Source organism: Equus przewalskii, chromosome 20, assembly GCF_037783145.1.
Source record: "Equus przewalskii isolate Varuska chromosome 20, EquPr2, whole genome shotgun sequence".
Lineage (NCBI taxonomy): Eukaryota > Metazoa > Chordata > Mammalia > Perissodactyla > Equidae > Equus > Equus przewalskii.
In genome coordinates, this window is record NC_091850.1 from 22848365 (window position 1) to 22875772 (window position 27408).

The following is a 27408-nucleotide window of genomic DNA, read 5'->3' on the forward strand; positions in this document are numbered from 1 at the left end:
TAGTATCTCCCTACTACTTAGGGTTCAAGCTTTTAAAGTTCTCCATAGTCATAAACTGACATCTCTCTAGCTATGCAATATGATTTTCCACTCTTCCCCCAAATAAATTATCTACTATGATCTAACCTTTTTTTCCTATCACTATCTTAATCATTACATGTAAGAGTTTCAATTAGTCATTCTAATTACTGTCTTGTCACCTACATCACTATTTTACCAGCATCCAAAAGATTTCCATCCAGAATGACAGTATACGCCGTGTTAAATGTCTATAATCACTTAACCAGTGAAGAAAACAGTTCAATTCCTTAGCCCAATATGTAACTTCTATGAGATAATAAGAACAGCAATCTTGAGTGCTTTGAAATTCAAATTTTACCATTTCTGCTGCTTTATTAAACCAATACTTTAAAAGTTTCACTTGGAAAAGTTTTATTTTTCTCTTTGTTAATTAACGTAATTCTTCCTTCCATTGAGAATCTAAAGATCAGCTAGATAAAGCAAATTGCTGCCACAAGAGTGAAGTTTTGGTTTGGGTTTTTTTTTTTTTTTTTTTTTTACTATTCTGACCCAGTAATATTTGTTGGCAAAGACTCTCAAAAACTGGCAAGAGCTATAAACTAGATATCTGAACTATTCTCCTCTATCTATACAAAAGAGCTGTCCAACTTCCCAGTACTAAAATACTTTAATTCACAAGACTTATGCCTTAAGAGACTAGAAAATTTGCCTCTAAGTCAGATTGACACAGGGGTTATAAGTTATCAATTACACAGAATAAGGCTTTGGGATCACATGAATTGAACTAAACTCTAAAGCTGACTGATATATAATATATCCCATATTTGTGTTGGATGAGAAAACAGCAAAATCTAAAAGTTAGGGTCATGACTTGGATGGAATCAGAAAGGCCAAGGCCAGATTCATTATCAAATACTTTAACTGATAATCCCTGGCTCAGTAAAGGCCTGAAACCTAGTGCATGAAGAAATTAGTCCTCTCTCTCAGTGCTCTCTATTCCAATCCTAGAAAAGAGGATATAGAATGACAAAAAGATTCATATATCAGAAAACTGTCCAAAGTCTGATAGATAGGTAGATATAGACAGATAGAAACATATACATAATGTATAAAAACTTGTACATTTACTGTTATACATTCTTTTGTTTTTCTTAAAGATTGCCCTTGAGGTAAGGTCTGTTGCCAACCTTTTTTTTCTTCTTCTCCCCAAAGCATCCCACCCAGTACATAGTTGTATATTCCAGTTGTAGGTCCTTCTGGCTCTGTTACATGGGACACCACCTCAGCATGGCTTGAGGAGCAGTGCTGGGTCTGCACCCAGGATCCAAATCAGCAAAACCCTGGGCTGCCGGAGTGGAACACATGAACTTAACCACTCGGCCCCGGGACGGGCCCCTACTTATATACATTCTTTACTCAGATGAGTAACTTAAACAAACTCCCAATTTAAGACAAACAAGAGAAAACAAAGGATGGTTAATAAGGTCTAAAAGACAAATCAACATTAGCATTTCACTGCCTAGGTGTAATTCTTTTTCTTTTTTTGGTAACAGACAGTAGGGGTATAATGAATTTTTTTTTTTTTTAAAGATTGGCACCTGGGCTAACAACTGTTGCCTATCTTTTTTTTTTTTTCTGCTTTATCTCCCCAAACTCCCCGCCGTACACAGTTGTATATCTTAGTTGCAGGTCTCTCTAGCTGTGGGATGTGGGACGCTGCCTCAACGTGGCCTAACGAGCAGTGCCATGTCCGCACCCAGGATCTGAACCTTGGGCCGCCACAGCGGAGTGCGCGAACTTAACCACTCGGGCCACGGAGCCGGCCCCTGAATTTTTTTTAAAAAAGTATTTCCAGTTGAACACCAAAAAGATATAGTGAACAATACAAGAATAAAAATAAGTCCTATCTACCAGTTAGTTGTACGACTTAACAGAAAAGGAGGAATAATAAAATAGGATGGATGAAAATTATTTCTGTTCATTTTAAACTTCACCCTAATTAATAATCCAAGACCACCAACCTTTTGGAGTACTAATTTAAGATCCATTAACCAATTGCATTTATCACTTAGGATAAATGAGTCTTTCCTGCTTTAAAACACATGCACATGCACACACACACACAGTTCTTAATCTCAGGGATATCAAAACAGAAATTGAGGGGCTAGCCCAGTGGCTTAGAGGTTAAGTTCACGCACTCCACTTCAGCGGTCCAGGGTTCGCATGTTCCAATCCCAGGTGCCAACCTACACACCTCTCATCAAGCCATGCTGTGGTGACGTCTCCTATATAAAAAATAGAGGAAGGGTGGCACAGATATTAGCTCAGGGACAATTCTTCCTCAAGCAAAAAGAGAAAGATTGGCAACAAATGTTAGCTCAGGGACAATCTTCCTCATCAAAAAAAACAAAAAATAAAAACAAAAACCCAGAAGCTGATTACCAAACCAACAGATATTTTAAATTATAAATTCAGTAATCATGAGCATTACAGCAAAACATTTTGCAACAGTTATTTCTTTTTCTGGTTTAGAGATAATTTTTATGTGTTAAGAATTGTTTCAAGAAACTTAGTACCAAATTAATTATATAGACAGATATTCCAAGTATTCATCACATATTCAAGCTATTATAGAGCTTTTCGTACAGCAGCAAAGTCATGAAGAAAATCTACAGCTTACTGCAAAAAGATATGATCTCTACTGGTGCTTAAACGAAGAGGTAGCTTAAAAAAGCGCCACCATTTCTCTCAAATGTTATCAATTGCATAACACCAAAACACATTCTGATTTGGGGGAAAAAATACTCTGGCAAATAGTTAAGACAGATTAATTTCATCTACTTCATGGTAGGAAATCCTCCCCAGATATCAATAACAGGCAGAACTATTCAATGTTAGCCTTTTGTCACCAGAGAAAATTGCTACATCACTATGCAAACAGGATAAACTCATTTTATTAGTCAAATAGTTGAATTCCATTCAAGTGCACTTAATACAGTACTACACATTATAAACTGATTGAAATTAAAGAGATCTCTGATTGGAAATGGGGTTTAAAAAAATACAACTAATACTGATTTCAAATTGTGTGTTTCATCGGTGTTCTAATGAAACATACAAAGCAAATGATTTAATTGTTTCCAGCATCTCTGAAGATTATCTAGTCCCTTAATGTATTAAAATAGAAGTGAGAAAATACATCTCTGAAACCTAGGCTTGGAAGTACAGTTTGAAAAATTGAAACCAATTTGATATGGTTAATTCAGATTATGGTTAAATGGTAAGAGGACAGCTTAGGAGTTGATGAAAGTTTCAAATCAGTCACATTTGTTGAACAAACATAAATGCAGGTGCCTGTAATGTTTACAGTGTGTCCGATTTTTCAGATCCGTGTGTAATGTAAGTCCTAAAATCCTAAAGACCTAATTTCTTAAAACATTGCTGACTATTGAGGAAGAATTAAAAAAAATATATCCAAATGGATTACATCTAAAATGAGGCTGTTTTTTCTCTTTTTATAAAATACTGCTGGAATTTATAACCCAAAAAATACACACAGAAAGACAATGAGAATTTTCAATCTCTTTTTACAATCGAGGGGTCACTGCTCTTGAAAAATCTCCCTGTATTTGCTTTGCTTTCTTCAGTCTTTCTTTTCTTCCAAGAGCTTTGCTACAGATGCATATCAGCTATATATATTGATACTTTATTCGCCTGTTCCCATAACTGAAGAGGTGGCTTTGTTCGACAACAGTTTGATCTTTAAAATTTACTTCTGGTAGGATTCTCTAATTTTCGCCTGCAGTGCATCGCATGTTTTCTTGGCATCGCCTAGAAGCATGGCCGTGTTAGGTTTGTAGAAGATTGGATTGTCCACTGCAGCATAGCCGACACCCAAGGACCTCTTCATGACAATGACCTAGGAACCAAAGAGGAAATGAGAGAGAGCATTGAACTGACCTGGCTGGGACATGGTAGGCACACAGACACTGCCCCTCCTAACTTTGAACAAAGCACGCACCACAACTAACTCTTTAGTACAGACTTTCAAAATACACAAGGAGGGTTTTCAAACGTTTACACTGTATTAATTTTAATTTTTAAAACGTGCCCATAACTCTTATATCCATTAGAGAAAAAAATCATGTTAACAAAAGGTTTCTCTCTGAGTGATAAGATTACAAGTGATTGTCTTCCCAGTGCTTTTCTCTTAGAGAGACTATGTATAACATTTTCTAGTCAGAAAAAGCAGCATATTTCTCTGAATGGGCTAAAGAGAACAAACTTAGTGCATAAGCTTCCAATACCAACCCTAATAAGACAAATGCAGTTGAGTGGGAAAATGGTATGACTCTTATTCCATCACTTTAAAGTACCTCAGAAGGTTGTAAGACAAGAGTCCAAAGAGCAATCCAGCTTGTCACAAGGACAGAGCTAATAACTAATATTACGCTCCTCCAAGCAAAAGGGAAGAGTAAGTCCATCTCTAATATTGACATGTTATAGACATTTACAATTACATGGATTACGGGTGTTACTCTCTTGTTGAATATCAAGTCAGTCCTTAACGAAATGAAAAGCCTTTCTACGGTCCTCTAGGACACGTAACCTATCCAAAACTGGAAGCAGTGCAAATTTATTCATGCTTCATACAGCATTAGTACAGTAACGCACTCTGCAACCTCTCAAATATTGATGACTGATGCAGTAATTTTTCATATACACATGAACAAGTACGTGTCCTATCTACTCACTCACCACAAATACGAAGTTGCAAAGTCACATATATACAAGAGAGAGAAACAAAATTAAAGGGAAAATGTATATTACGTTCTTAGATGCTTAAAATTCCTATCTATGACTTGAGAGTGGTAAAGAGACATGCCCGCTGCTAGGGCAGAGAAAAATTTACAAGCCTTTGAGATCTTTACAATCTAGCAATCAGCTTCTTCAGAAGTAATGTGCGTGCGCAGGACTTGCTTCCTTATGCCATGGTATTGTTTGGATTTCTAAATCATCTTTCTTCTAGACACTCTATAACAACATACAAATTCCCTTTCAAAAAAATTCAATGAAAAAATGTGCTCGTCTTTGTATAGGAAGGTGATGATACTGACTCACTGTCCCAGAGGAAAGCCATCTGCTTCTCTGTACTCAACCTGGAATTCAGCCAGACTCATTCCAAAAGCTCACAGCTCTTTTTTCAGCTGTGGTTACAGATTTTGTTAATCCATCCACATAATCGCATCTAGTTCTAATCGAGATCAGGGCATTCACTCAGATTCTCTGGTGACCACAGAACAGACAGAAGCAGGATATAGAGAGCTGGCTCATAAATCGACTCTAATTCCTGGGCCTCCTAAACGGCATCGTCATTTCTCAAGTGACTACAGAAAGTTCTGTGTGCATATTTTAAGAGACAGCCGATTATTAGAACGGAACACAAGTCTGAAATTTTACCTGCTTTGACTTCCAGACCTCGAGGACTGGCATGCCTGCAATAATAGAGTTGGGGTCTTCTTGAGCTGCTGAATTAACAGTGTCATTAGCTCCAATTACAAGGACCAAATCAGTGTCTACATAATAAAAGAAAAAAGAGAAAATGTAAAACTCAAAGGGGTCACTTTTACTTCTTTTCAGGCAAACTATAGTGATCTAACTTTACAACAATAACAGAAGCTAATATTTATAGGACACACATTTGTGCCAGGCACTGTACAAAGAGCTTTGTCAGAGAGGGTCAGTAACGTAACCAATGTCACACAACTAAAAAGCAGTACATCTTTTAGCAGTAAGTCTGCATCCAAACCTGAGCATCCTGACTAGAGCCTGCACTATGATGCTTTCTCTCCCCTCAATGGATCTACCTAATCTGATTTTATAATCCTTTAATTATCCCAAAATGATCTCGCCAGTTACATTATCTTACAAGATTTACATTCCATTTTTCAACTTTTAAAATAACCACTTAAGATGCAATTTGATGTCTAAAAGAAAATGGTCTAAGAGTCTGTACTGTATTATAGCTGTGTCCATAATTCCTGGAACTGGCAGGTCTCACACATAATTTAGCAACAGTGAAATCTGAAAGGAGGAACAAAATTAAAATGGCCTAAATTCCTTCTTTAAGGACTATAATATAAACCACCTTAGAACTTTGCCAAAAATACCATGTGAATCTAGACATACACACGATTTCATTATTTTTCTCCAATAAACTTATTTTTTAAGTTTAAAGTGGATATTTGCCAGACAGAACTGGTTTAATTTTAACAAACATGATCTTGGGCCAAATATAATTGGCATTCGACATCTACCCAATCACAGTCATAAAGTACAGCACCTTATCTAGTGAAGTCCTAGTCTTTTAAAGAAAACAGAAAACTATCTTACTGATCATGAATTGGTACAATTGGAAACCAGTAAAATCTCAGACACTGGCAAGAATCAGACACTAAATCATCAGCAGAAGTGATTTTATAAATGAGGAACCTGAGGTTGAGTACCTAGTTCAAGGTCACAGGCAAGTGAGAGTGAGGACTTGGATTCCAGAGCCAGGTCTGTTGAGAGTCTCTGCCATGCGCTCCACTGCTCTGCCTCCCAAGACTTTCACCAGCCTTCAGTTCTCCTCACAGGATCAGAATTACTCATGCTGCTCACAAATCTGTTCCACCTTATTCAGTACTGCCTTGCATTTATTTAATTTTAACTGTGTACCTACTAGAAGCAGGTTAGTATTTATCTGACCAGCAAGTCTTCAGTGATCCCACAATTTATGTCCTAGGACTGGCATTGCTTTATTCACACTAAGAATATTTAAACTTTTCTGTTGCCCCCATCACTTACCTGGGAAATCGTGGTTGATCTCATCCATTTCCAACACAATATCATATGGCACCCCAGCCTCAGCCAGCAGCACATTAAGCTGACCGGGCATCCGGCCTGCAACTGGGTGAATTCCAAACCTAGACATCAAACAAATGAACAGCTGGCCTTAACTTGATGGGCCAAAATGTACAGAGACCCCAATATCACCTCCAAATTTGCACACTTTGTTCTTGGCACCTCTGCTTCTTCTGGTACTATCTGATCTCTACAAGCGGGAATAGAATTAGTCCAGATATGTGGTCAACCTGCAAATATTGAAGTTGGAGATTCTCATCTCATTAGGAGTTCCTAAATAACTCCTCTCAGAAAAATCGGTGTAACTTTAGAACCTGACTCTTCCATATATGTTTTAAGTACAACGAACTTCCAACCTCATTAATAAATAATATCACCTTACATTTAATAAGCATTGTGCTTTCTTATGATACTTTCTGATAAATCTTGAATCTTTGAAAACTTATGGAAGCCAGCCTAGAATTCAACATTTGCCATGAAAAATCAACGTTATTCCATCAAAACCTGACTCCACATTCAACCTGAACCTCTATGTTCAAAGGTGGAAAAATAAAATACTGTCATGTGCCTGAGGTAAAGGCCTACAATCTTTCAGAGAGTGATATGAAGCATTACTCCACATCACACAAAAATTTGATAGTAACATGCTGGAGGGTTTAAAAGACAGAGTAATACACAAATCAGAGATCCACACTTTTATTAAGGCAAAGGAAACTGAAGCAATTTCTTTCAACCACAGCCATAATGGGATCTTTGGAGTCATTTAGTCCATCTTCTTGCCCACTGCATTGATCTCTGTCTCCTCAGCACTGCGCACAGGGCCTGGCACAGAGGAAGAGCTCAATAAAAAGTGAGTGAATGAATGAATCCAGTGAAGAAATGCATTTTATAATATCTCTTGGCAGGGATCCATCAAACCTCAGCTCAAATACCTTCGGCGACCAGAAACTTACTCCTTCCTAAGGTCTATTCCATTACTAGACAATCCCAATAAATTACTTATATATAAAACACACACATATATACATACATAATTATATTAAGCCAAAAGGAACCCCCATCTCATTGCTTTCCAAGGTCTGCAGTCTTGCCATCTGAAGCCATAATGAGTCTACTTCCTCTCTCATATGTGTATTCCTTTCAGCCATCCTAGGATGCTTTCTAAGCAAAACATCCTCAATTCTTTCAACTGTTCAATGACTGACAAGACTTCTGGACCCACCACTGTCCTGGTCACCTGTTCCTACACGGTCAGTGCCCAGCTCAAACCCCAGTCCCCCAAAGTGAATATAATATGCTGGATGGGATCTAGATGCATATGGCACAACAAGAAAATCACATCCTCAGGTCTTCCACTGATGAAACCTAAGTCTGCACAGCCTTGAGAGCTGCCACAATACATTGCTGGCTTATGCAAAACTTACGGGCATTTAAGATGCCCTGTTACTTTCATAGGAACTGCTGCCAAGCCAGGCCTCCCCACTCTTAACACAGGCCCTGTTAGGAACAGGTTAAAGAAGCATAGGAAATGACCCTCCCAAAAAGGAGACCTGAAAAGAGGTAGAAAATGGCCATTTATATTACCTAAATAACCGATAAATGGTTTTCTGCAACTTTAAATGATAATGAAGAGACTGAATTATTGGGGGGCCTGTAATTGGAAAATAAAAAAGGACATCAAGCAATAGGCGTTCTTTTTTACCGAAATCTCCTTTACATAATCTTCCTTCTGGGATCGCTGAATGTTCCTAAATAACCAATTTATGTTTAAGAAAACAGAAACTCAGGGCTCAAAGGAAACAAAACATTATCACCAGGTGGTTGTACAACAGATAATCATTTTATTTCTCTTCTTTTTTTATATTTTCCAGATTTTCTATGAGAATGTACAGTTTTATGGTGGAAAAAATTAACTTCATTTAAAATAAATTAACACTTCATGCTATTATATTGTGGTACAATTTACAAATGATTTATCATATATTATTTCATTCTACCCCTAATCATCTTTAACAATCTCCAACAAGAATTAGAATTTAAAGCAGTTGATTCAAATCCAGTACTTAGTTAAATAAACTGCTTGAGAGTTGTAGTCTTAGATCTAAAAAAACGAAGTAAGAATATAAATAAGAGGGGTTACTGGCATATATTTTGGAATAATAGCTAATACTGACTCTCTAAGTACGCTATGCAATTTGCTCGACTTTTAGTAAATAGTTAAGCTGGGATTCAAACTCTGGTCTTTCTGTCTCAAGAGTCTGAAGTTTTAACTACCATACAATATAGTTAGTATAGTCAAGCAATTTAAGAGGTGTTTTTGCTTAGTTCACAGCTCAGGTTAACTAGTTGTGTCATGTTGAACAAGCTACTTCATGACTCTCTCTGTCTCAGTTTTCCCACAGAATAGTAATCAGCTGTTATTATAAGCCCACATCATGCCAAGGGCTATATAAAACTCTGTGCAGAAGAGGTCTGAGAAATACCTATTTATCTCTGCTTGAAATAAGGAGTTCCAAGAATCCAATTTACAGGGTTCTCTGAGGAAATTGAGAGCCCAGAAAGTTTGAACAATGCTACAAGCTATAAAACAAAACAAACAAAATTTTAAATAAAAAACATTAAATATTTGCATGAACAAATAGGAGAAAAAAATGTCTCTTAGTATGCAAAGTATCTACAACAATGCAAACCATTCACCAGCACCTCTTAAATGCTGGGGAATCAGATTCTGAAAAATTACTAGGGGTGGGAGGTGGAAACAAACCATATAGAATGAATTATTAATAATCTAAGATTCTTTTGTGTGTGTGTGAGGAAGACTGGCCCTGAGCTAATATCTGGTGCCAATGTTCCTCTTTTTGCTTGAGGAAGATTGTCACTGAGCTAACTGCACCAATCTTCCTCTATTTCGTATGTGGGATGCAGCCACAGCATGACTTAGCAAGTGGTGCTAGGTCTGCACCTGGGATCCGAACCTGCAAACCCCAGGCCACAGAAGCAGAGCACGCAAACTTAACCATTACACCACTGGGCCGGCCTCCTAAGATTCTTTTAAAAGGAATTTATGATCTCTTCCCTCTGTGGGCTATCTGAAATTAAGGGCAGCCATCAGTTTACTCCAGACCACAGCCACTCAACCTCACCATCTCATAAGGGTTTAAGTTCTTCAACCATAAATTCTCCTATCATTTTTGGGAATGTAACAGTTCAACACTTGAGTAAAAATTTTAAAATGTTCTCTAAGAACAAGATTACTTTTTCTTTTAAACTAGAAATTTCTATCCTCATGTAATCATCTGTACCACAGCAGAGTTTTCAATCACTCCTAAAAACAAAAGAAATGAGGCAAAATACTGACAACTGATGTTCACACTCTTTGTGCAGTTATATAAGCTATATTCAGCACGACTGCAGCTACTTTCAAACTGTCTCAGGGAAAGCACCTCCAAAATGTTACACACGCTTTGGTTGAAATAGCAACTTTAAAAATTTAATGTTTTTCAGTGGGAAAAAAATGAAACATTTGAAAAAGTAATTTCTCCAGGCACAAAAGTATATGCTCATTAAATGGGAGTTACTATTACTAAGCCTCTAATCTGAACATAAATATTATTTTAATATTTTAATAATAATAGTATAGCATTTTAAGCATGAATATAAAAAACAGACTTAGAAAGAAAACGCATTACGTTAAAATAACCAAAATATACTCCTAAGACTGCTGATTGCCATGAATTTAGGAAAAGAAAAGACATGACGAATGGAAGTTTCAAAGGTGCTTGATTTTGGGAACAAGTATCAGTCTTCGGTTCAGGACTTTTAACCTCTTCTTCTATGAGGGGGATGGCTGAATAATCCCTTAGGTTCATGGGTAAAACAGAAGCAGTAAGAAAAAGATAATAACAGATTCAGAGAAGGTAAAGCTCACTTAAGTGTAAGAAGTAATTCAAATTTTTTAAAAGAGGAAAGATTGAATTGGAATAATCCTTGCACAAAGCAAACAACTACATACAAGAGAGTGACATGGACATGTGGCTTTAAAGGCACACATAACACTAAAGTGTGTAAAAATAAGAAAGTAATTTGAACATCAAAATAAACAAGGATTGTAATAGACTGTAACCCACTGGGGAAAATGGGAATTCATGAGTCAAGATTGATAACAGATTCATAAGTCAATAAGTAAACAAGTAAAACAAATAAATAAAGAAGAAGGGAACACTCTCTCCTACAGTGGTTGACTATTGACTGATAATGTGGGTCATAAAAATCACCATTTTGCAACTATCATAGTAAACATTGGTTCAGATAAAAAATCATCAGCACATGTTCAACTAGGGAGTAGAGTTTGAAGAGGGGGCAAGATATTTGCAAAGTCAAAGTGGTTTGTCCCTGTCCCCTTATGCTTACCTCAACAGAGAAAGGGAAAAAATTTTAAAGACTTTCAGTGCTTTCTCTGAGTGTTACTTTATGAAAGTTGATCAATAATAAGAATGAGTAGTTAGAAATAGTAACCATCCATACACTTTGCTCAATGGACATTTGATTAAGTGGACAGAGTCCATATTTCTCTTTCTCTCCAACTAATAGTTCCTTATAAATACCAAACAGAATAGATTACCAAGATTAACAAACCAAATCTCAGCCAAGAAGAACTTAAATGGGAACTAATTTACTATGTCTTTTAATGCATTGTTTGGTATACATGGGTACTGAGGGAATACTTTAACTCAAAGTTCTTCTAAATATTGTGTGGGAGAACTAAAGGCATGGAGAACGTGCTCTAACAAAGGCAGAGATGCTATAATTAAATTTCAGGGCCCTGCTGTGTCATTATTTTTGAGTAATGATGGAACAAAATAACTTCCAAAGTCAAAAATTTTCATTTGAAAAGGTCATTTCACTTTACAGAGCTCCTTAGTAATATAGCTAATGTACCAAATTACATTATTAATCAGATGATTTTCAGTCCAGTTAATGCCAATTTGTATTTCAACTGTGTCAGTTTCAAGTCAACATTCCAAATTAATGCAGGGTTGTTTTCCCATATTTACAAAAAGGTACTCCTACTTCTATCACTGACTAGACCCAATGATAAAACTAAATTAGTTCAGGGAGCTGCAGCGTGAAAGATTCAGAGGGTAGGTGGATAAGGTTCAAGAGAAGCACACAATACCTAATGACTTAGAAAATAACATACTCTAAGTGAAAAAAGATCAACTGGCTAGAAAAGAGGCAAAACTTGATTTTCAAGATGACCAAATAAAACAGAAGTTGACCAAATAGTCCTCATTTTCATAAAACAGAAGAAAACGGTCTTCAAATGCAAAAGAAAGAATCAGAATTAAATTAAAAAAAAAAAAAGACTTTCTGTTAACAATTTAAAACAAAGGTCTCAGTTAGGGAAAGTCTCAGGCTTCATTTCTGTGGATCAGGGAGAGAGAGGCTCATTAATCTTATGTACTAACCACTGGTTCAGTACAAAATGGACTCAAGGGTATTTCACATACAAATGCTAAGGGAGGCCGGTTGGCAGTGGCCATAATCAAGACAGTTAGGGCAGCTGAGGCAGCCCTTCATCTACGGGAGGAGAGAGAGGATCAAAACCAATGGTCTTAACCACTGGTTTTAGTGACAGCGAGCAGCAGCTTAGGTGGAACTCAGGATTTCCAGAACGACTATAAGACATTGCTCTACCTCAGTCATATAGTACTAATTGCCAGGAATTACTCATCGGTGCTCTTTTGAGATATTAATAGTAAACTTGGACACCAAAAATTTCTCCTACTCTTTCAATCCTCTGCTCACCAATAAGTATTTCCTGTTTCCCCCAGGTCCCTTCCTCTTCCCAAAACCTGATTGGTGGGACTTAAGAAAGACTAAGAGTCACTGTACTACTTGACATTTAAGGTCTGTATTAGTTTCCTATTGCCGCTGTAACAAATTTACTAGTTTAAAACAACACAAACTGATTCTCTTACAGTGCTGAAGGTCAGAAGTCTAAAATCAGTTTCCCTACACTAAAATCAAGGTGTTAGCAGGGCTGCATTTCTTCTAGAGGCTTGAAGGAAAGATCCATTCCTTGCCTTTTCCAGCTTCTGGAGGCTGCCCCCATTCTGTGGCTTGTGGCTTCATCACTCCGACTTCTGCTTCCACTATCACATTTCCTTCTCTGACTCTGACCCTATTTCCTCTCTCTTATAAGGACCCCAGTGATTACACGGGCACACCCAAATAATCCAGGATAACCCCCATCTCAAACTCGTCACCTTAAATCTACAAAGTCCCTTTTGCTGTGTAAGGTAAATCATTCACAGGTTTTGGGGATCAGGAGGTGAATATCTTCAGGGGCCATTATTCAGCCTATCACAAACTCCCTTTCCAGTGCTAAAATTCCATGAACTAGGGCTTCTATTTTAAGTGAATAAACCAATATACACTTTGTTATTTACTTTTGGATTTCAACTTTGTATCCCTTCTGGATTCCAGTCACTTTTTTAAATTTTAATTAATTTATTTGTTTTTAATACTGCCTTTGTTTATCTTTAAATTAATCCATCTGCCTATCATCTTTATGCTTTAACTGAGGTGTCTCGGACCAAATTAGCAATCAAAGACGTCTAAATGTATTCATTATTACTGTAACATTTGATTAGCTGCAGACTGCATAAAGACAATGTTTCCACTGAGCTAGTTATGAAGGGTAAATAATCACAAAGCTAACCAACATGTTATGCTGACTATCTCAAAGGACAGATCACTTTATATCTGTTTGTATAATAATTTATTATACTAAACTTTAATACTCTGTGGTTGGAGAAAAACACATGCAAGGCTATTACAAGAGAATGCCAATGTTTTGAGAGAAATAACAGAACACTAAATTTGTAGAAATATATGTGTGCATGTCGATGAGTCAATGTGAGTTTATAACAATTCTGGCCCATGGAACTGGCTAATCTTCAAAGTATGTATTGCAGTTAATTGTATCAGACGGTTGGCCATGACTGGCAATTTCCAGGAAATTGATGGCCAATGTTCCATCATCACATGAAGAATATCCAGGATTCCAAAACTTTGCAAAGCCTACCAGCCTTTTAGTTCTTCCCTTGAGCCATGGAAATTATCTTTATTCCACACATGCTTAACAAAACAGATCAGCTTTCCCTGCCCACAACAAGATGCAACAGAAGAGAAATTACTACTAAAATGAGATGACAGAAAGATCTTCCACGTTCCCAGAAATCTTTCTTTAATGCACCTCTTCCTTATGAAGCACCACATCATAATAACTGGTTGACATGGCCACGCTCTCCAAATTGGGAGCAACTTGAGTGCAGGAACCATGTCTTATTTATCAGTGCCCACAGTACCTGGCACTCTATTATACAGACTCAAATAAATGGAGGGAAGGAGGGACAGCAGGAAGGAAGGAAAGGGTCTTAAGTAACACAGTGTGTCCAATAAGGTACATTGACTCATAAACTTTCTATGTCTCATTTTAGAGAAAGGATTTAGGCAAGTAGTAAAGAAAAGCACTTAAAAGCTCTAGGGTGCCACTGCCTGAGTTCAAAACATTTGGACGATTTACTTCTGTGCACCTCACTTTCTTCATATATACAATGGGATTGACAATAAAACCTCTTCAGAGGATTATTGTGAGATTTAAGTAAGATAATCCATTAAAGAGTTTTTTATTTGAAATACTTTAGACCAACGCCTGGCACAATAATAATAATGTAATCTGCAATTGTAATGTTCTATTCAAATACATTTTTGTAATATAAATGTTCATCTGTATTTTTCAAATAAATGCACATTTTAATGACCATTTATATAAAAAGAAATACACATTTTTACATTAAAACAAATGTTGGTTTTATGGCAACATTTTCTGAACTGGTTTCCTAATTTTTACCTTAATATCTCAGCAAATACCAGTATAGTCCAATAAAAGCCAGAAATTCTTTGTACTTGCAACTATATCAAAAGACTAGAGAAATTATACAGTCAATATAGACTCAGGTCAATAACTGTGAACACTGGGCTCACTGAGAACTTGGTCATGAGCAATATTAAAATACACATTTATTTGATAGAATCAAATTTCAAAAGGCCACATTTAACTCTTCCACAGACACTATTAGGCAAATAAGTACTGTTTCCTCGACTGACAGATACAACAAATGTCATCATCAAGTCAAGGTAATCTCTTCACTTATTCTGAAGTAAGAAAAATGTCAACACTTGCTATTTTCCTCTCTCAAATACGAAAATGATAAAGTCTTCCATAGAACATTATATGATAAAAGGTAAGCTCTCAGTCACCAATTAAAAAGACCCAGGCATAGTTCAAAAATGTGAAATAATCTACACAAATCAAACAACCTGATCTTCAGAGCCTTTTAAATTAACCAAGAAAGAATACAAATAAATAAGAGTATATACAAGAGCTATTTCAGAATACCACGTGAACTGGGTAAAATTTGGTAAAGGAGCAATTCAAAAAACATTGTATTTTTTTAAGTCTCTTTTATAATACATGATGATATAAATCCCATTCTTACACTTTTTTGAAACTTCACATTAGATTTCAGACACCACATGTTCTGAAGCGGACACAACACTGTGAATTTCCATGACTACAGGCCATGGAGACAATATGTCCTGCCCAGCGTGCATTACAGCAGTTGCTCTTGGACATGTGAGACTATTAAAGAGTATAAAACATTCACCACAGGGATCCTACCACAACTGCACAAATAAACTACATTTTCCTTCTTGCATTATGGAAATATCCAGATTTAGTTCAGCAATAAAACATGAAGAGCCAAATAACCCAACTCAACAAAAGAAACTACAAGGACAACTGGGCCTGTTCTAAAGTAGAGTGTTTTCTCCATTTTGCAGCTTCCTGCTATTATTAATAATGAAAAGGATCTCCAGATTAAAAAAGAAAAAATCACTTTATGACCTTTAACTATTTTGTCACATGTTTTGTGAGTCACTGTGCAAAACCTATTTTCATACTCAAGATGTTCAAAGGATTAATGTCTTTTCTTTTACTGTGTGTAATATTTTAAAATCAAATTGTATACAGGACGATGTACATTGATAGCACTTTGGAATTCTGCCTTACCAACAGCATCATCCCACAACTGTCCTAAATATGTTATTCTAAGCTCCTAGGAGTTTGACTAATTAGGAAAAAGACACAACAAAGGGAAAATAAAAAGAGGCTTAATTTGCTAAAAGCCTACTTATTCTTCCTGTTTTTAACCATGAGTATTTATAAATCAATAAAATCTTAAGAGTTATAATAGAAATAAAGATTCTCCAATCCAACCACTTCCCAAGGCAGGAATCCTTTATTTAGAATTACACCAAAAATGTGTATACAGTGTTCTGTCACAAAGCAGGCTGGGAGTTCGACTGTAGCTACAAGAGAGAGTCCGTTGTGTGGACTACACGTTAAGCACCCTTGTATTTTATGCTTGCAGGTGGCAATGCTCCATTCTGAGAACAGTTCGTGGAGGTGATAAAAGGTTTGTTACTATATTCAATATCTTTTTTTTAATTTAATTGTGTGTTTCACCTGTGAAAAATATGATGGGAGAACTGAAAAGGCAGGTTTCTTTGGTTTATCACATTCTGATCAGAACTTCTGGTTGACAGCTTCAGGTCACTTATTAAAAGTACACGAAAAAGTTATTTTTTAAAAAAAGTAATTTTAGTAAATGCAGTTTGGAATAAAACTTAATAAAACATGAAGTAAGCAGGATAAATATTACACAAATCATTCTTGCTGGTGAAAAGGCTGACATCAGCTGGGTGGAGTTAGCCTATCCGTCTGAAGAGAAACACATAATGAAATAGGGAAAATCTTCCTGACAAGGCAGTTGCTGTCCACAAAACCTGATTAATGCAAAAGGTTGTGGAATCAACTTTATGGCAAGGCTTCTTGGGCAAAAGGAAAGACACTCAGCTTCCTAAAAGTGTGAAAGTCCTTCTTAGAAGCAGTGGTTCAAACTGATTCATACAATTCCAAAAAAAAATTTTTAAATGTTCATTTAATTTCCTGGAACTTTCCAACAGCCAGAATTAGAGAACATTATGTACCTTTCTTTCTTTTTTTGAAGGCAAATAAGGGCTAAACTGCTACTCCAATCTGAAATCTGGTGTTCGTCCATGGCCTTCCCGTCTTGAGGAAAAAAATTATGAACGTTAAAGAGTTTACGAAAATGTCTTAGGGGCACGATATTTCTGGTACAGAATAATAGAACCTGTTCCATGACTGTGAATGAGGACATGTTTGACAGAAGGCTGCAGTCACATTTTCCATCTGTACATGTGGCCTGTGACACTGAGGCCACCCAAAGAATGAGAAGTCATCTAAAGAGAATCAAGTCAGACAATGTAGAGCAAACATCAATGCAGTCCTCTGCAGAACCACGTCACAACACTACCTCTTCCACTCCAAGAAAATTATTACAGATTGTGCCCAAATATGGCTTTTCCATCACTGAACCAAATCTAGCTACCATGCCCAGAATAGAAACTGTATGATTACTGACACGGTTTTTATTTCAGTATAACCAACAAGACTATGAAGAATAATATCAGAGGAAAAAGAAATTCTATTTGCCACTAATGTTCTAGAATATTATATTCTGACATATTGCAGAGATTTAGTAAAAATTATACATAATTTCATCTTTCTGTCTGAATGACTTTAAATATATTGTTGAATAGCTCTTGGAATGCAATGGCTAGTGAGCACCATAAAATGGAAATTATAAGCAAGATACTGAAGAATTCGAACATGAAATGAGAAGAGGGCTTTTATTTACTTATACTCTGCCACAGTTACATGAACCTCGTTGAAGAAAATCAGCTAAAAGAGTTTATTATGATCTATACAAGAACTAGAAGCCAAAAATCACCCTGATGGTCTGAGGCACCGGTTTCATCAATACTGAGAGTTTCTCCCTCTGAACATTGGAATGCCCGTGACAAGAGTTTACAAAGAATGAGTCCTAGAATGGTATGGCTGGAAGAGGCTTTACAAAGCACCTAAATCACAGGCTTTTCACATAGTCTTCAGTTCTTTCGGCCACACCAATATGCTGCGGATAGTATAAAGCTAAAGGTAGTCTGGTCAACAGGCAGAATCTGGGAGGAAGATGGCCATTTTCTAGGAGCACAACAGACACCTTTGATCTTAGGGGTTACTAGCAATTCTACACAACAGGTTGAACGTAGATGTGTGTGTATGTGAATGCACATACTTTCTTTGGTTTTCCTCTCTTCTACCAAAAGTTTCACTCATTTGACCAATTACACAAATAAGTCCCATTCACATCCACCCTCCTGCCACCATGTTTTTCAAGAAGGCAGGTACATGCAAAGTGCAAAGAAACATATCATATTATTTCAGAAAACCAGAAGCACTGGCTACTCATCACCAAATAGTGCCATCTGTAACTCTGAAATTCTGATACAATAACCTACATTATAACTGTTATTCCTCATTTCAGACAGCATCTGAATTGAAGACACATTCGGGATATAAGTGTCTCCAATTTAGAATATCTTGAAATCGACTGAGTAACCTCCCAGTGAATGTAAATTCCACAGGGTCAGGAATTTTTATCTGCTGTATTCGCTGATGTATTCTCAGGACTTAGAACAGTGCCTGGAACAAAGTACTATATAATTATTTGTTCAGTGAATGATCACTGACATGAATAGTCAGGTCTAAAAAGAAAGTACTGGGGGCCAGCCCCATGGCTGAATGGTTGAAGTGCCATGCACTCCACTTCGGTGGCCCAGCGTTCGCTGGTTCAGATCCCGGGTACGGACATGCTTCACTTATCAGCCATGCTGTAGAGGCATTCCATATACAAAGTAGAGGAAGACTGGCACAGATGTTAGCTCAGGGCTAATCTTCCTCAAGCCAAACAAAAAAAGAGGAAGATGGGCAACGGATGTTAACTTGGCAAATCTTTCTCACCAAAAAAAAAAACAAAAAGAAAGTATCACAAAGATGGCATGAAATTGCTAACTACTGTCTATTTCTTTACTCAAATACTATACTGGATCTTTTATTTGGGCTAATTTCTATTCTCTTCAGAAGCATTCCCTTTATTACTTTACAAATTACATGTCCTAACTCCTCCCGCATTCGAAAACATAACAAATCCAAGAAGGCTGAACTCTGTTTATTTGAAATACATTTAATCCATGAAAAACAGGAAAATACAGTTAGATCGACAAAATGTTTCAGCTTCAAGCATCTTCAAAGAATGGATTTCTGAGCAAAAATAACATATATTTAAACACAAAGCCATGTCACACAAGACTGTAAAACACTATTAAACTGTAAATACCATTGGCAGCTAGATGTGTTTAAACAGAGGATAAAAAAATTTTAAACATTTGTTTTTTAATACCTGCAAAAAATGTCATGTTATGAGCAGTATAAAAAGTTTAAAATGTTCCCTGGATAGTTAACTTCTCCACTCCTTTGCAACTCTACTCTACTTTTACTCTATTTTTCTTGGCATACTATCCCATTAAATGAAATTCATTCATTGATTCATTTGTTTATAGATTTATTTTCTTTATAATGATAAACTTTTAAGAGTGGGAACTGGGCTTATCCTTGTATTCTCAGTACCTAGTAATAAAATTCTATCAATAAATTATTAATAGAAAGATATAGTTGAACAGTAACATGAAAGCAATATATAACATCAGTTAATCAAAGAAGTTGAAAGGTGGTTTCATAAATTCAAAAGACAGCATGATAATCCAAGCAATAATGCTTTATAAAAAGAAAATCAAGCAAAAAGGAAAAAATTACACCTCTTTGGAAGAATTATTCATTGGGAACACTATCTCTGCTTTATAATGAAAAGCCTATCATATCAATCCAAATATTGGGAAATAAAGAGAAAAAAAAGTCTATAGTCTTGTATCATAAGATTTTTGTAATAAAATGCTTTTAGAGATCAAGAATAAATTAGGTAAGCTACAGATGCAGTCTGGGCAACTGGGAAGCAACAATCCAGCCACTATAGAAAATCTAAGTCAGTGAACTTTCATGACATTCTGATATAAGCTCTTGTCATGAAATGTCATGTGCTTCATTATATCATCTCAGCGCTCTGTGAGCATGTTATGACTATGGCCAAAGTAAAGGAAAACAAGACTGTCTCTAAATCAATCATGGCCATGAAGCCAGACAGACTGTATGACAGATGCAATTTTTCTTGGCACCACTTGGGCATAACTAATTGATGACAATCGTATGTCCACACTGGCACACATCCACAGGGGATGTGCGCGAATATGTCACCACATCTGGATACTAGGCATGCTGAGGTCCTGAGGCACAAAGATCTACTAAAACCAGAGGCCCAGCAGCTGTGCTCAATGAACACTGTGGGAGCTCCACAGAGTGATGAAAGGACTCAATTACCACGAACTGTAAATACAGATTTATTTCATTAAAATACGAGGTAACCGCTGCAGTCATCTCTTGTTCAAACAGACATTTGTCTCTTTAAAAAAAGGTAGCATCATGTATATACATATTCCTAACTTCATAAAGAAAATTTGCATTTCTCCTATGAAAAGATGATGACATACATAAAGCAAAATCAAGTTTCTATGATTCCCTTTAAATTAAGAAAAAAAATCCCCACACAGAAGCTAGTAAGGAAAAATATGATAATCTACTGTCATCATGTTAAAAGAATAGTTGTCTTCCATTTAATGCAAATGTGAGATTTACAAAACTTTTTTCAAAGTCCATGTTGAAAGTTCAACATACTATAGTAAAAAAACCCAAAAAACTGTAATATATTAACATATAATTTCATCTTTAATACGAAATAATCAATATAAATGGCTAACTTTTCCTAACTCACAAATAGAGAAATCAGACTGAACAATAATTTTATTCTGATCCTGCATAATAAATTAGTAATAAATTAGTAATAAATTATTTAAAGAAACTATGACAATCATGTGAAACAATCAAAAGCTTTCTCATGAAAAGTCTGCTGTTTTCAATTCACAAAATTACTTCAATAAAAAATTATAACTAAGAAACTATTCATATATGTTTAATTAAACACCTCCCATAAATCTTTAGTGAAATAATTACTTTTCCCATGCAGTGTGACAGAAATCATTCTAAAACAGCAGTTTATATTATGACCTCATGGTAAAACAGCAGTTTATATCATGACCTCATGGATAAAATTCAAATTTTAATCAGGTCGGAAACGAAAATTTCATTTGTCTTATCCTTTTTCTTTTCAGATCATTTTTTTCCAACTCTCTCCTTCCTTTCCTTTCACATCCTGCCTTCTGTCAAGCTGCCCAACAGTCTCAATGATGCTCTCCAACTTCGCATCCACCTAACACTGGACTGATTTTCCAAGATGTCTGGTTAACCTAGGCTGATCAATGACAATAAGAGAGGTATGTCAACTTAATCATTCCCTTCCCTAAGGAGAACTGAGACATGAAAGCCATTTCCCTCTATTTTATTATGATTGCCACTCATCTCTTAAACATTTATGTGGTGATAGAAGGCATTACTAATACATTAGACTTTTTCACATGTGGATTGAATAAAGAAAAACAATTTCTTTTTAGGAAAATCATAAAAGATTCTTTAAAACATCCTTTCCACTTGTAAGTCTGCAAACGCTTTATGCGACAAGACTACATCTAAAAGGGAAGCACACTTTAATATCCTCCATGAAAAGAGGGGTGAGTTACTAAAACGAGACTTCTTATGTGAAAATTTAAAAAGTCAATGACTTTTCTCATCTTCTATCTTCAATTCCTCTAAGATTATATATACAGAAGGTGGAAACCATCTACATCACAGAAATGCTGGTCCTACCAGAAAATAGTATTTTGACTATGCATTTCAACACCACAGACTAACTATAGATGGCAGGAAGGCAGACAGTAGGAGAAGGAGTGAGAGAAGGAAGGAAGGGTGGGAAGAAAGGAAGAAATAAAATGCAGTTGACACTAACACATTTTAGATAACCCTCTGATTTCATCATCCAAGGCTCCTTTACCACTACTAACAGCTAGGACATTAAAGCTGAAGATGAAGATTCTGCATCCAGTCTCGCAGATCCTCTGACTAGCTCTAGGCACACTGTCTGGCTTCCTTTCTTATCATCTGCCCCCCAACAAAAGTGTAAGATTGACATCTAAAAGGAATTTTTATGAATAGACATTACAACATACATTACCATCCTGGTGAACAAACTAATTTTACTTAATAATGGAGTTCTCTCTCTCTCTGACTTATGGTACCACATCAAAGAAACCACTGGTGACCCAGCTTCCACACCAAACAGGCCGCAGTTCTCTTCCCCAGGATGACCCCAGACAGTCCTTCACTGAGTCCCAACAGCAGAGCTCCAGAAAAGGGATCCAGAGGTGCGCAGGACAGATGCAAAGTACTGCAAGGGTTCATCATCCACTGGCTCCACTTTTACATCCCTCAAACCCTTTATCCAAGGTCATGGGGAAAAATCTAGACATACAGAGCCCTCAACTTTGCCATTCTGCTTAACATCCGCCCAAGAGCAGAGTCCAGCCCCGCCACGGCAAGTGTGAGGAACAGCTGCTGCTCTAATTCATATTTCAGAAAGCGTATGGCTTCAGACAAAGAAAACCTTCAGCAGTCTTTTCCACCCTGACAGTGTGACAGCTAAACCAGTCAAACCTTAACCAGGCCACAGGTTCACCACAGAGACTCATTCTTCAAAGACCTCTCATTTGAGATGTTTTTCTTTAGTGTGAACAATAGAAACCAAAAAGACACAACTTGATATGGTTCAAATGCTTTGCTTGACCTCCTTCCCCAAATCAAACCAGAGAAAGAGGACTTCTGTGTTTCCCCATTAATAAACATCCTGGAATTTAGTATAATAAAATTTCCCTTTCTAAAATGAGCCTATATTCAGGTTTGATGCTATTACATAGAGACAGCAAAAACTAGGTAGTAGGACCAAGGCTAGAAGAGAGTTTTGACAACTTAGTTTCTTTACCTAGTATTATATATGTAAAACTGCACTTTAAGAAATAATCATCCAAAGGAGCCAACCCTGTGGCCAAGTGGTTAAAGTTCCACGCGTTCCATTTCAGTGGCCCAGGGTTCGTGGGTTTGGCTCCCAGGTACAGACCTACACACTGCTCATCAGCCATACTGTGGAGGTATCCCACATACAAAGCAGAGGAAGATTGGCACAGATGTTAGCTCAGGGAAAATCTTCCTCACAAAAAAAAAAAAAGAAAGAAAGAAATAGACATCTAAAAAAAGTCATCTCTTCTCCTTTTCTCTCACCCACACACTACAGGTCACTCACAGCAAGCACTCACCTGACTTTTTTGCCCTGTTCCGAGAGCATCTTTACCAAATCAGCGATGGGGTACTGAGCCTTGGCTGCACAGAGACCGTAGCCTATGAGGAACATTAAGAACACAGAAGAATGTGGTTTTTATTTCAAAATTTTATGAATTATAATTTCTTTCTTTGACTGAAGCATATTTTTATGCCAAAAAGAGCAATCATTTAATAGGACTAGAAGTGAAAGCAAACTTACAGACTTTTTAAAATCTTGGCCTAAATTTCAAGTTCAAAATCTAATGTTCCCTCCTCCACCTTCTGCAGTAGCTCACACTGCTGGGGCCCCTCCCAACACACCACACACGTGCTTGCGTGCGCCCGCACTCTCGCACTCTCTGTCTCTCGCGTAAATGTTTTCAAACTGTCTTCCCACTTGGCCTTGGTAACACTGCAGTCCTCTGATTCCCTCCTAACTTTGTTGCTATTCTTGCTTGATTTCCTAGAATAGAGCTTCTCCTTCTCTTCGCCCCCTGGGATTTAACTTTGCCCCTCACACTCTCCCTGGAAAATGCTTCAACAGCCACCCGATGACTCCCGATCTGTCTCCACACTCGGCCTGTCATTTGAGCTTCAGCACAGCATTGTCCATCATCCCATCTCCACCTCAAACTTAAAGTCTCCAAAAAAGAACTTGAAATTTTCCCCCTTTGCCAAAAAAATCACACATTTCCGATGTTATTACAGGTATGACCAAAGACTTCAGTCATCTTCCTTCTCCTTTAACCCTGACATTCTGTCCATTCTCCTTGTATAATAATCTCACATCTTCCCCACTTTTCTACCCCCGATTTTCCCAAATACCAAGTCTCTGCTCAAGCTATTCCCTCTGCCTTCCCCCACCCCCAACACCATCCATCCCCTAAGGCCCGAAACAAATCCTCACTTCCTGACAATCCTTCTTAGATTCCCCATGGTAGAAAAATTATCTACCCAGTCCAATTTAGCCCTTATCACAACCCACTTCGCATTATTTATAGGTCTGACTTCTTCACTAGATGGAATATGCCTAAAGGGAAAAGAGTGTGTCCTTTACATCCTTGTACCTTTACACTCCAGCATAGTGTTTCTCAACAAGTAACACCAATACCACTTTGGCTGGGATAATTCAATATGCAGGAATGTCCCCTGCATTACAGCATATTTCGTTTCTCTGCTCCCACACACTAGCTGACAATAGCAGCCCCATCTTTGAGACAACCAAAAACCCAAACCCATGTGTCTCAAATGCCTCTAGAAAATGATATTATGCTCAGTGGAGAGGGCTTCCACCTGAGCATTCAATTCTGCTGATGTTTGTTATTTACATCTTAGTATAAAATCAACCAGCAAACTACCCAAGGTCTAATCAATAGCTTTTCTTTAGACAAAATTCCTATGATAAGTATGATAGTTAAAATCTTACTTCGAAACTAGTGTATTGCCTGTAATATCACAGCATTCAGTGATAAGAGTAAAGAAGAACTGGGCCACACCTTGGAAAATTAGGAAAGTCAGTCCTGGAGATATTAAATGACTTGGTCAACATCATGCTAATTGTCAGAGGCAAAATTATGATCAAAATTGAGGTGCTGTGACGCCCAAACCAAGTGCTTTCTACTAGGCCATGTTACCTCATCTTGTTGGAAACCACATAATTCTCAATAATTTTTTAAATATTTACTTTTGAAAAGGAAGAGATGAACATTTACCAAGTCTAATGAGTGAGCTGGACACTTTCATATACTACATCTACTTTAATCCTGACGATAGGCCCAAACTTTATCAATGAGAAAAAAATAACCCAGACTCAAAGATGATTCGAACATTTGTATAGAATCACTGAAAGACATGGCTAGAACCCACTACATCGAATTGTAGAATCTCTACATGATCCCCAAAATGTTAACCTAAGCCAAGAATTCTCAATATTTTCCACTTAGTCATCATAGGGTTGTTTGTAAGTTTCCATTATGTTTTTAAAAATGAAGACATTCCAATTCGATTTTTTCCCACTATAAGAAATTGTTTTCACATAATCAATTACAACAGCTATGATCGGTTGTTTGCCTTTTTTGGTTTTTTACCTGGAGTAATAATAATGCTATTAGCTTCTCGAATCATGTCAATTGCATTGTCAAGGTTGATCTCCGTGTGTGTGCCAGAAATTTCCATGGGTTTTCCACCAGCTGTTGAAGTGGTACCGTAGCCTCCAAGAATCACATTAGCCAGGGAGCGATTCATCGCCTGGAGAGCAAAATGATCAGCTCTAAGAGTCTAACCCACGTAACTTTTTGAAAATGGTATGCATCTTGTGAATAGGATATTCAGAATCATTTAAAGAAGTTTATTTGATCATCTAAAACATTTTAACCAAATAAATTTGATCCAGCTTCTGAAAATTATTTCAAAAATATAAACAATAAGAAGACATCTGGGAAATCACATCTATTTTTTTTCTATAAAATCCACTACACACTGAGGTGTTTTCAGGAAAAGTAAATCTTCTTAAAAAACGTAATGGAAAACTACCAGTGACATTAAGAAACCAATGAAAAATTCAGATCGAGTTAGTATTGTCTGTGTACTGGTTAAGGAAGTTCTACCGTGATATTTACATGTATTTCACCAGAATAAAAGAGAATGACAGCTGTAAGAAATTTTACAAGGTGACTCTACAGATCTCTCAGGTGAATTCAGCCACCAGCTCCAAGCTGTCAAGGCAATAGGGAGGAATCAAAGGATAGGGACCCATATCCTTTATTTTATAATCAATGACAGGTCCACGGAGCTAGAATAGAAGTGACTGGATTCATCATTAGTCTCCTAAAATGTTTCACTTCCAAAAAGGTAGATGAGTAAGTTTATATACTGTTTCATTAAAATTTACATTCATCCTATAAATGAGAAAAATAATCCCAGGAAAGAATAAGAGGAAGGCACTTCTCATTGCATGCTCATTTACAATCATCCAACAATGTGCCAAACAAACGCCAAAACTGAAATATGTGACAAGAACTAATCTGGTTTTGAAAACAGTTCATTTATCAAAAAAAATTATTAAATCTTTTCCTTTTCGTTTTTTTTTGTGGTGAGGAAGACTGGCCCCAAGCTACCATCTGTGCCAATCTTCCTCTATTTTGTATGTGGGATGCCACTACAGCATTGCTTGATGAGTGAATGCAGGTCTACGCCCAGGATCCAAACCCACAAACTTTGGGCCACTGAAGCAGAGCATTCAAAGTTAACCACTATGCCCCCAGGCCCGCCCCTATTAAACCCTATTTTAAGGGCTTAATAAACATATCATTGACCTGTTGTTTATACCATTTAAAAGCTATATGTGTCAATCTATTACTTTTAAAGAAAAGACAATACTTTTTATTATTAAAGACCAAAAAGCACCTGGAAATTTTCAGTGATAAGTAACACATCAGGAAAAAGAGAAACATGACCACACATCCAAAGGTAGCCCAGCCTGCTACTACTTTAGAAGTGACATACATATACTGCTGGAGTGGGTCAGAGGTAAAGGCTGGGAGGGAAGGAGCAGAGAGGATGAGCAGAAAGCAACGCTTGACTACAGGCAGCATATCAATAACATAAGTTTCAAAGATGATGGATCAAAATGTTCTCAGAATTTAATTGTTCTTTTGACCTGAGTTCATTTATCAGACATAACATTCACATTTTATAGAACCCAAAGTCTGGTAAATTTGTCTAAGATTACTCCATATAAAACAAAGCCCAAAATACCTTTATGTATATTATTGATGGATAAGAGAGTCAGAGAAAAATTAATGCTTTTAATTAAGTTTATAGTCCCATTCTGACATGAAGTTTTAAATTATTAACACAACCTTCTATACTTAAATCCAAGGTTTAATGAAAATCCAAACAGCCATATCTGAGACTTCCCAAACATCCAACATTTGTTGATTTTGATAAATCCTTTGAATTATAGGATTCTGAAATTAAACTACCAGCAATATGCTCTAGGAAATTTTTGCCCTTAAAAACTGATTCAAAGGACTATGTCATACACAAAGAGCTTTCTG

General features: G+C 36.8%; 1 protein-coding gene across 7 annotated transcripts in view; it reads right to left on the minus strand.

Annotated features, from left to right (window-relative positions):
• Window positions 1–2959: 2959 nt before the first annotated feature.
• NNT (nicotinamide nucleotide transhydrogenase) overlaps window positions 2960–27408 on the minus strand; it is an 81313-nt gene continuing 56864 nt past the window's right edge. For 4 of the 7 annotated variants that reach the window (XM_070587612.1, XM_008541398.2, XM_070587610.1 and 1 more), the window contains exons 18-22: window positions 25438–25597; window positions 23347–23428; window positions 6868–6986; window positions 5482–5597; window positions 2960–3940 (exon numbers count right to left, since the gene is read on the minus strand). In XM_070587612.1, the coding sequence (XP_070443713.1) occupies window positions 3791–3940; window positions 5482–5597; window positions 6868–6986; window positions 23347–23428; window positions 25438–25597 (627 nt within the window). In that variant the 3' untranslated portion in view covers window positions 2960–3790. Of the gene's footprint in view, window positions 3941–5481; window positions 5598–6867; window positions 6987–19144; window positions 21396–23346; window positions 23429–25437; window positions 25598–27408 lie in introns of those variants that run through there. The other 3 variants (XM_070587615.1, XM_070587613.1, XM_070587616.1) reach the window with 1 other exon arrangement.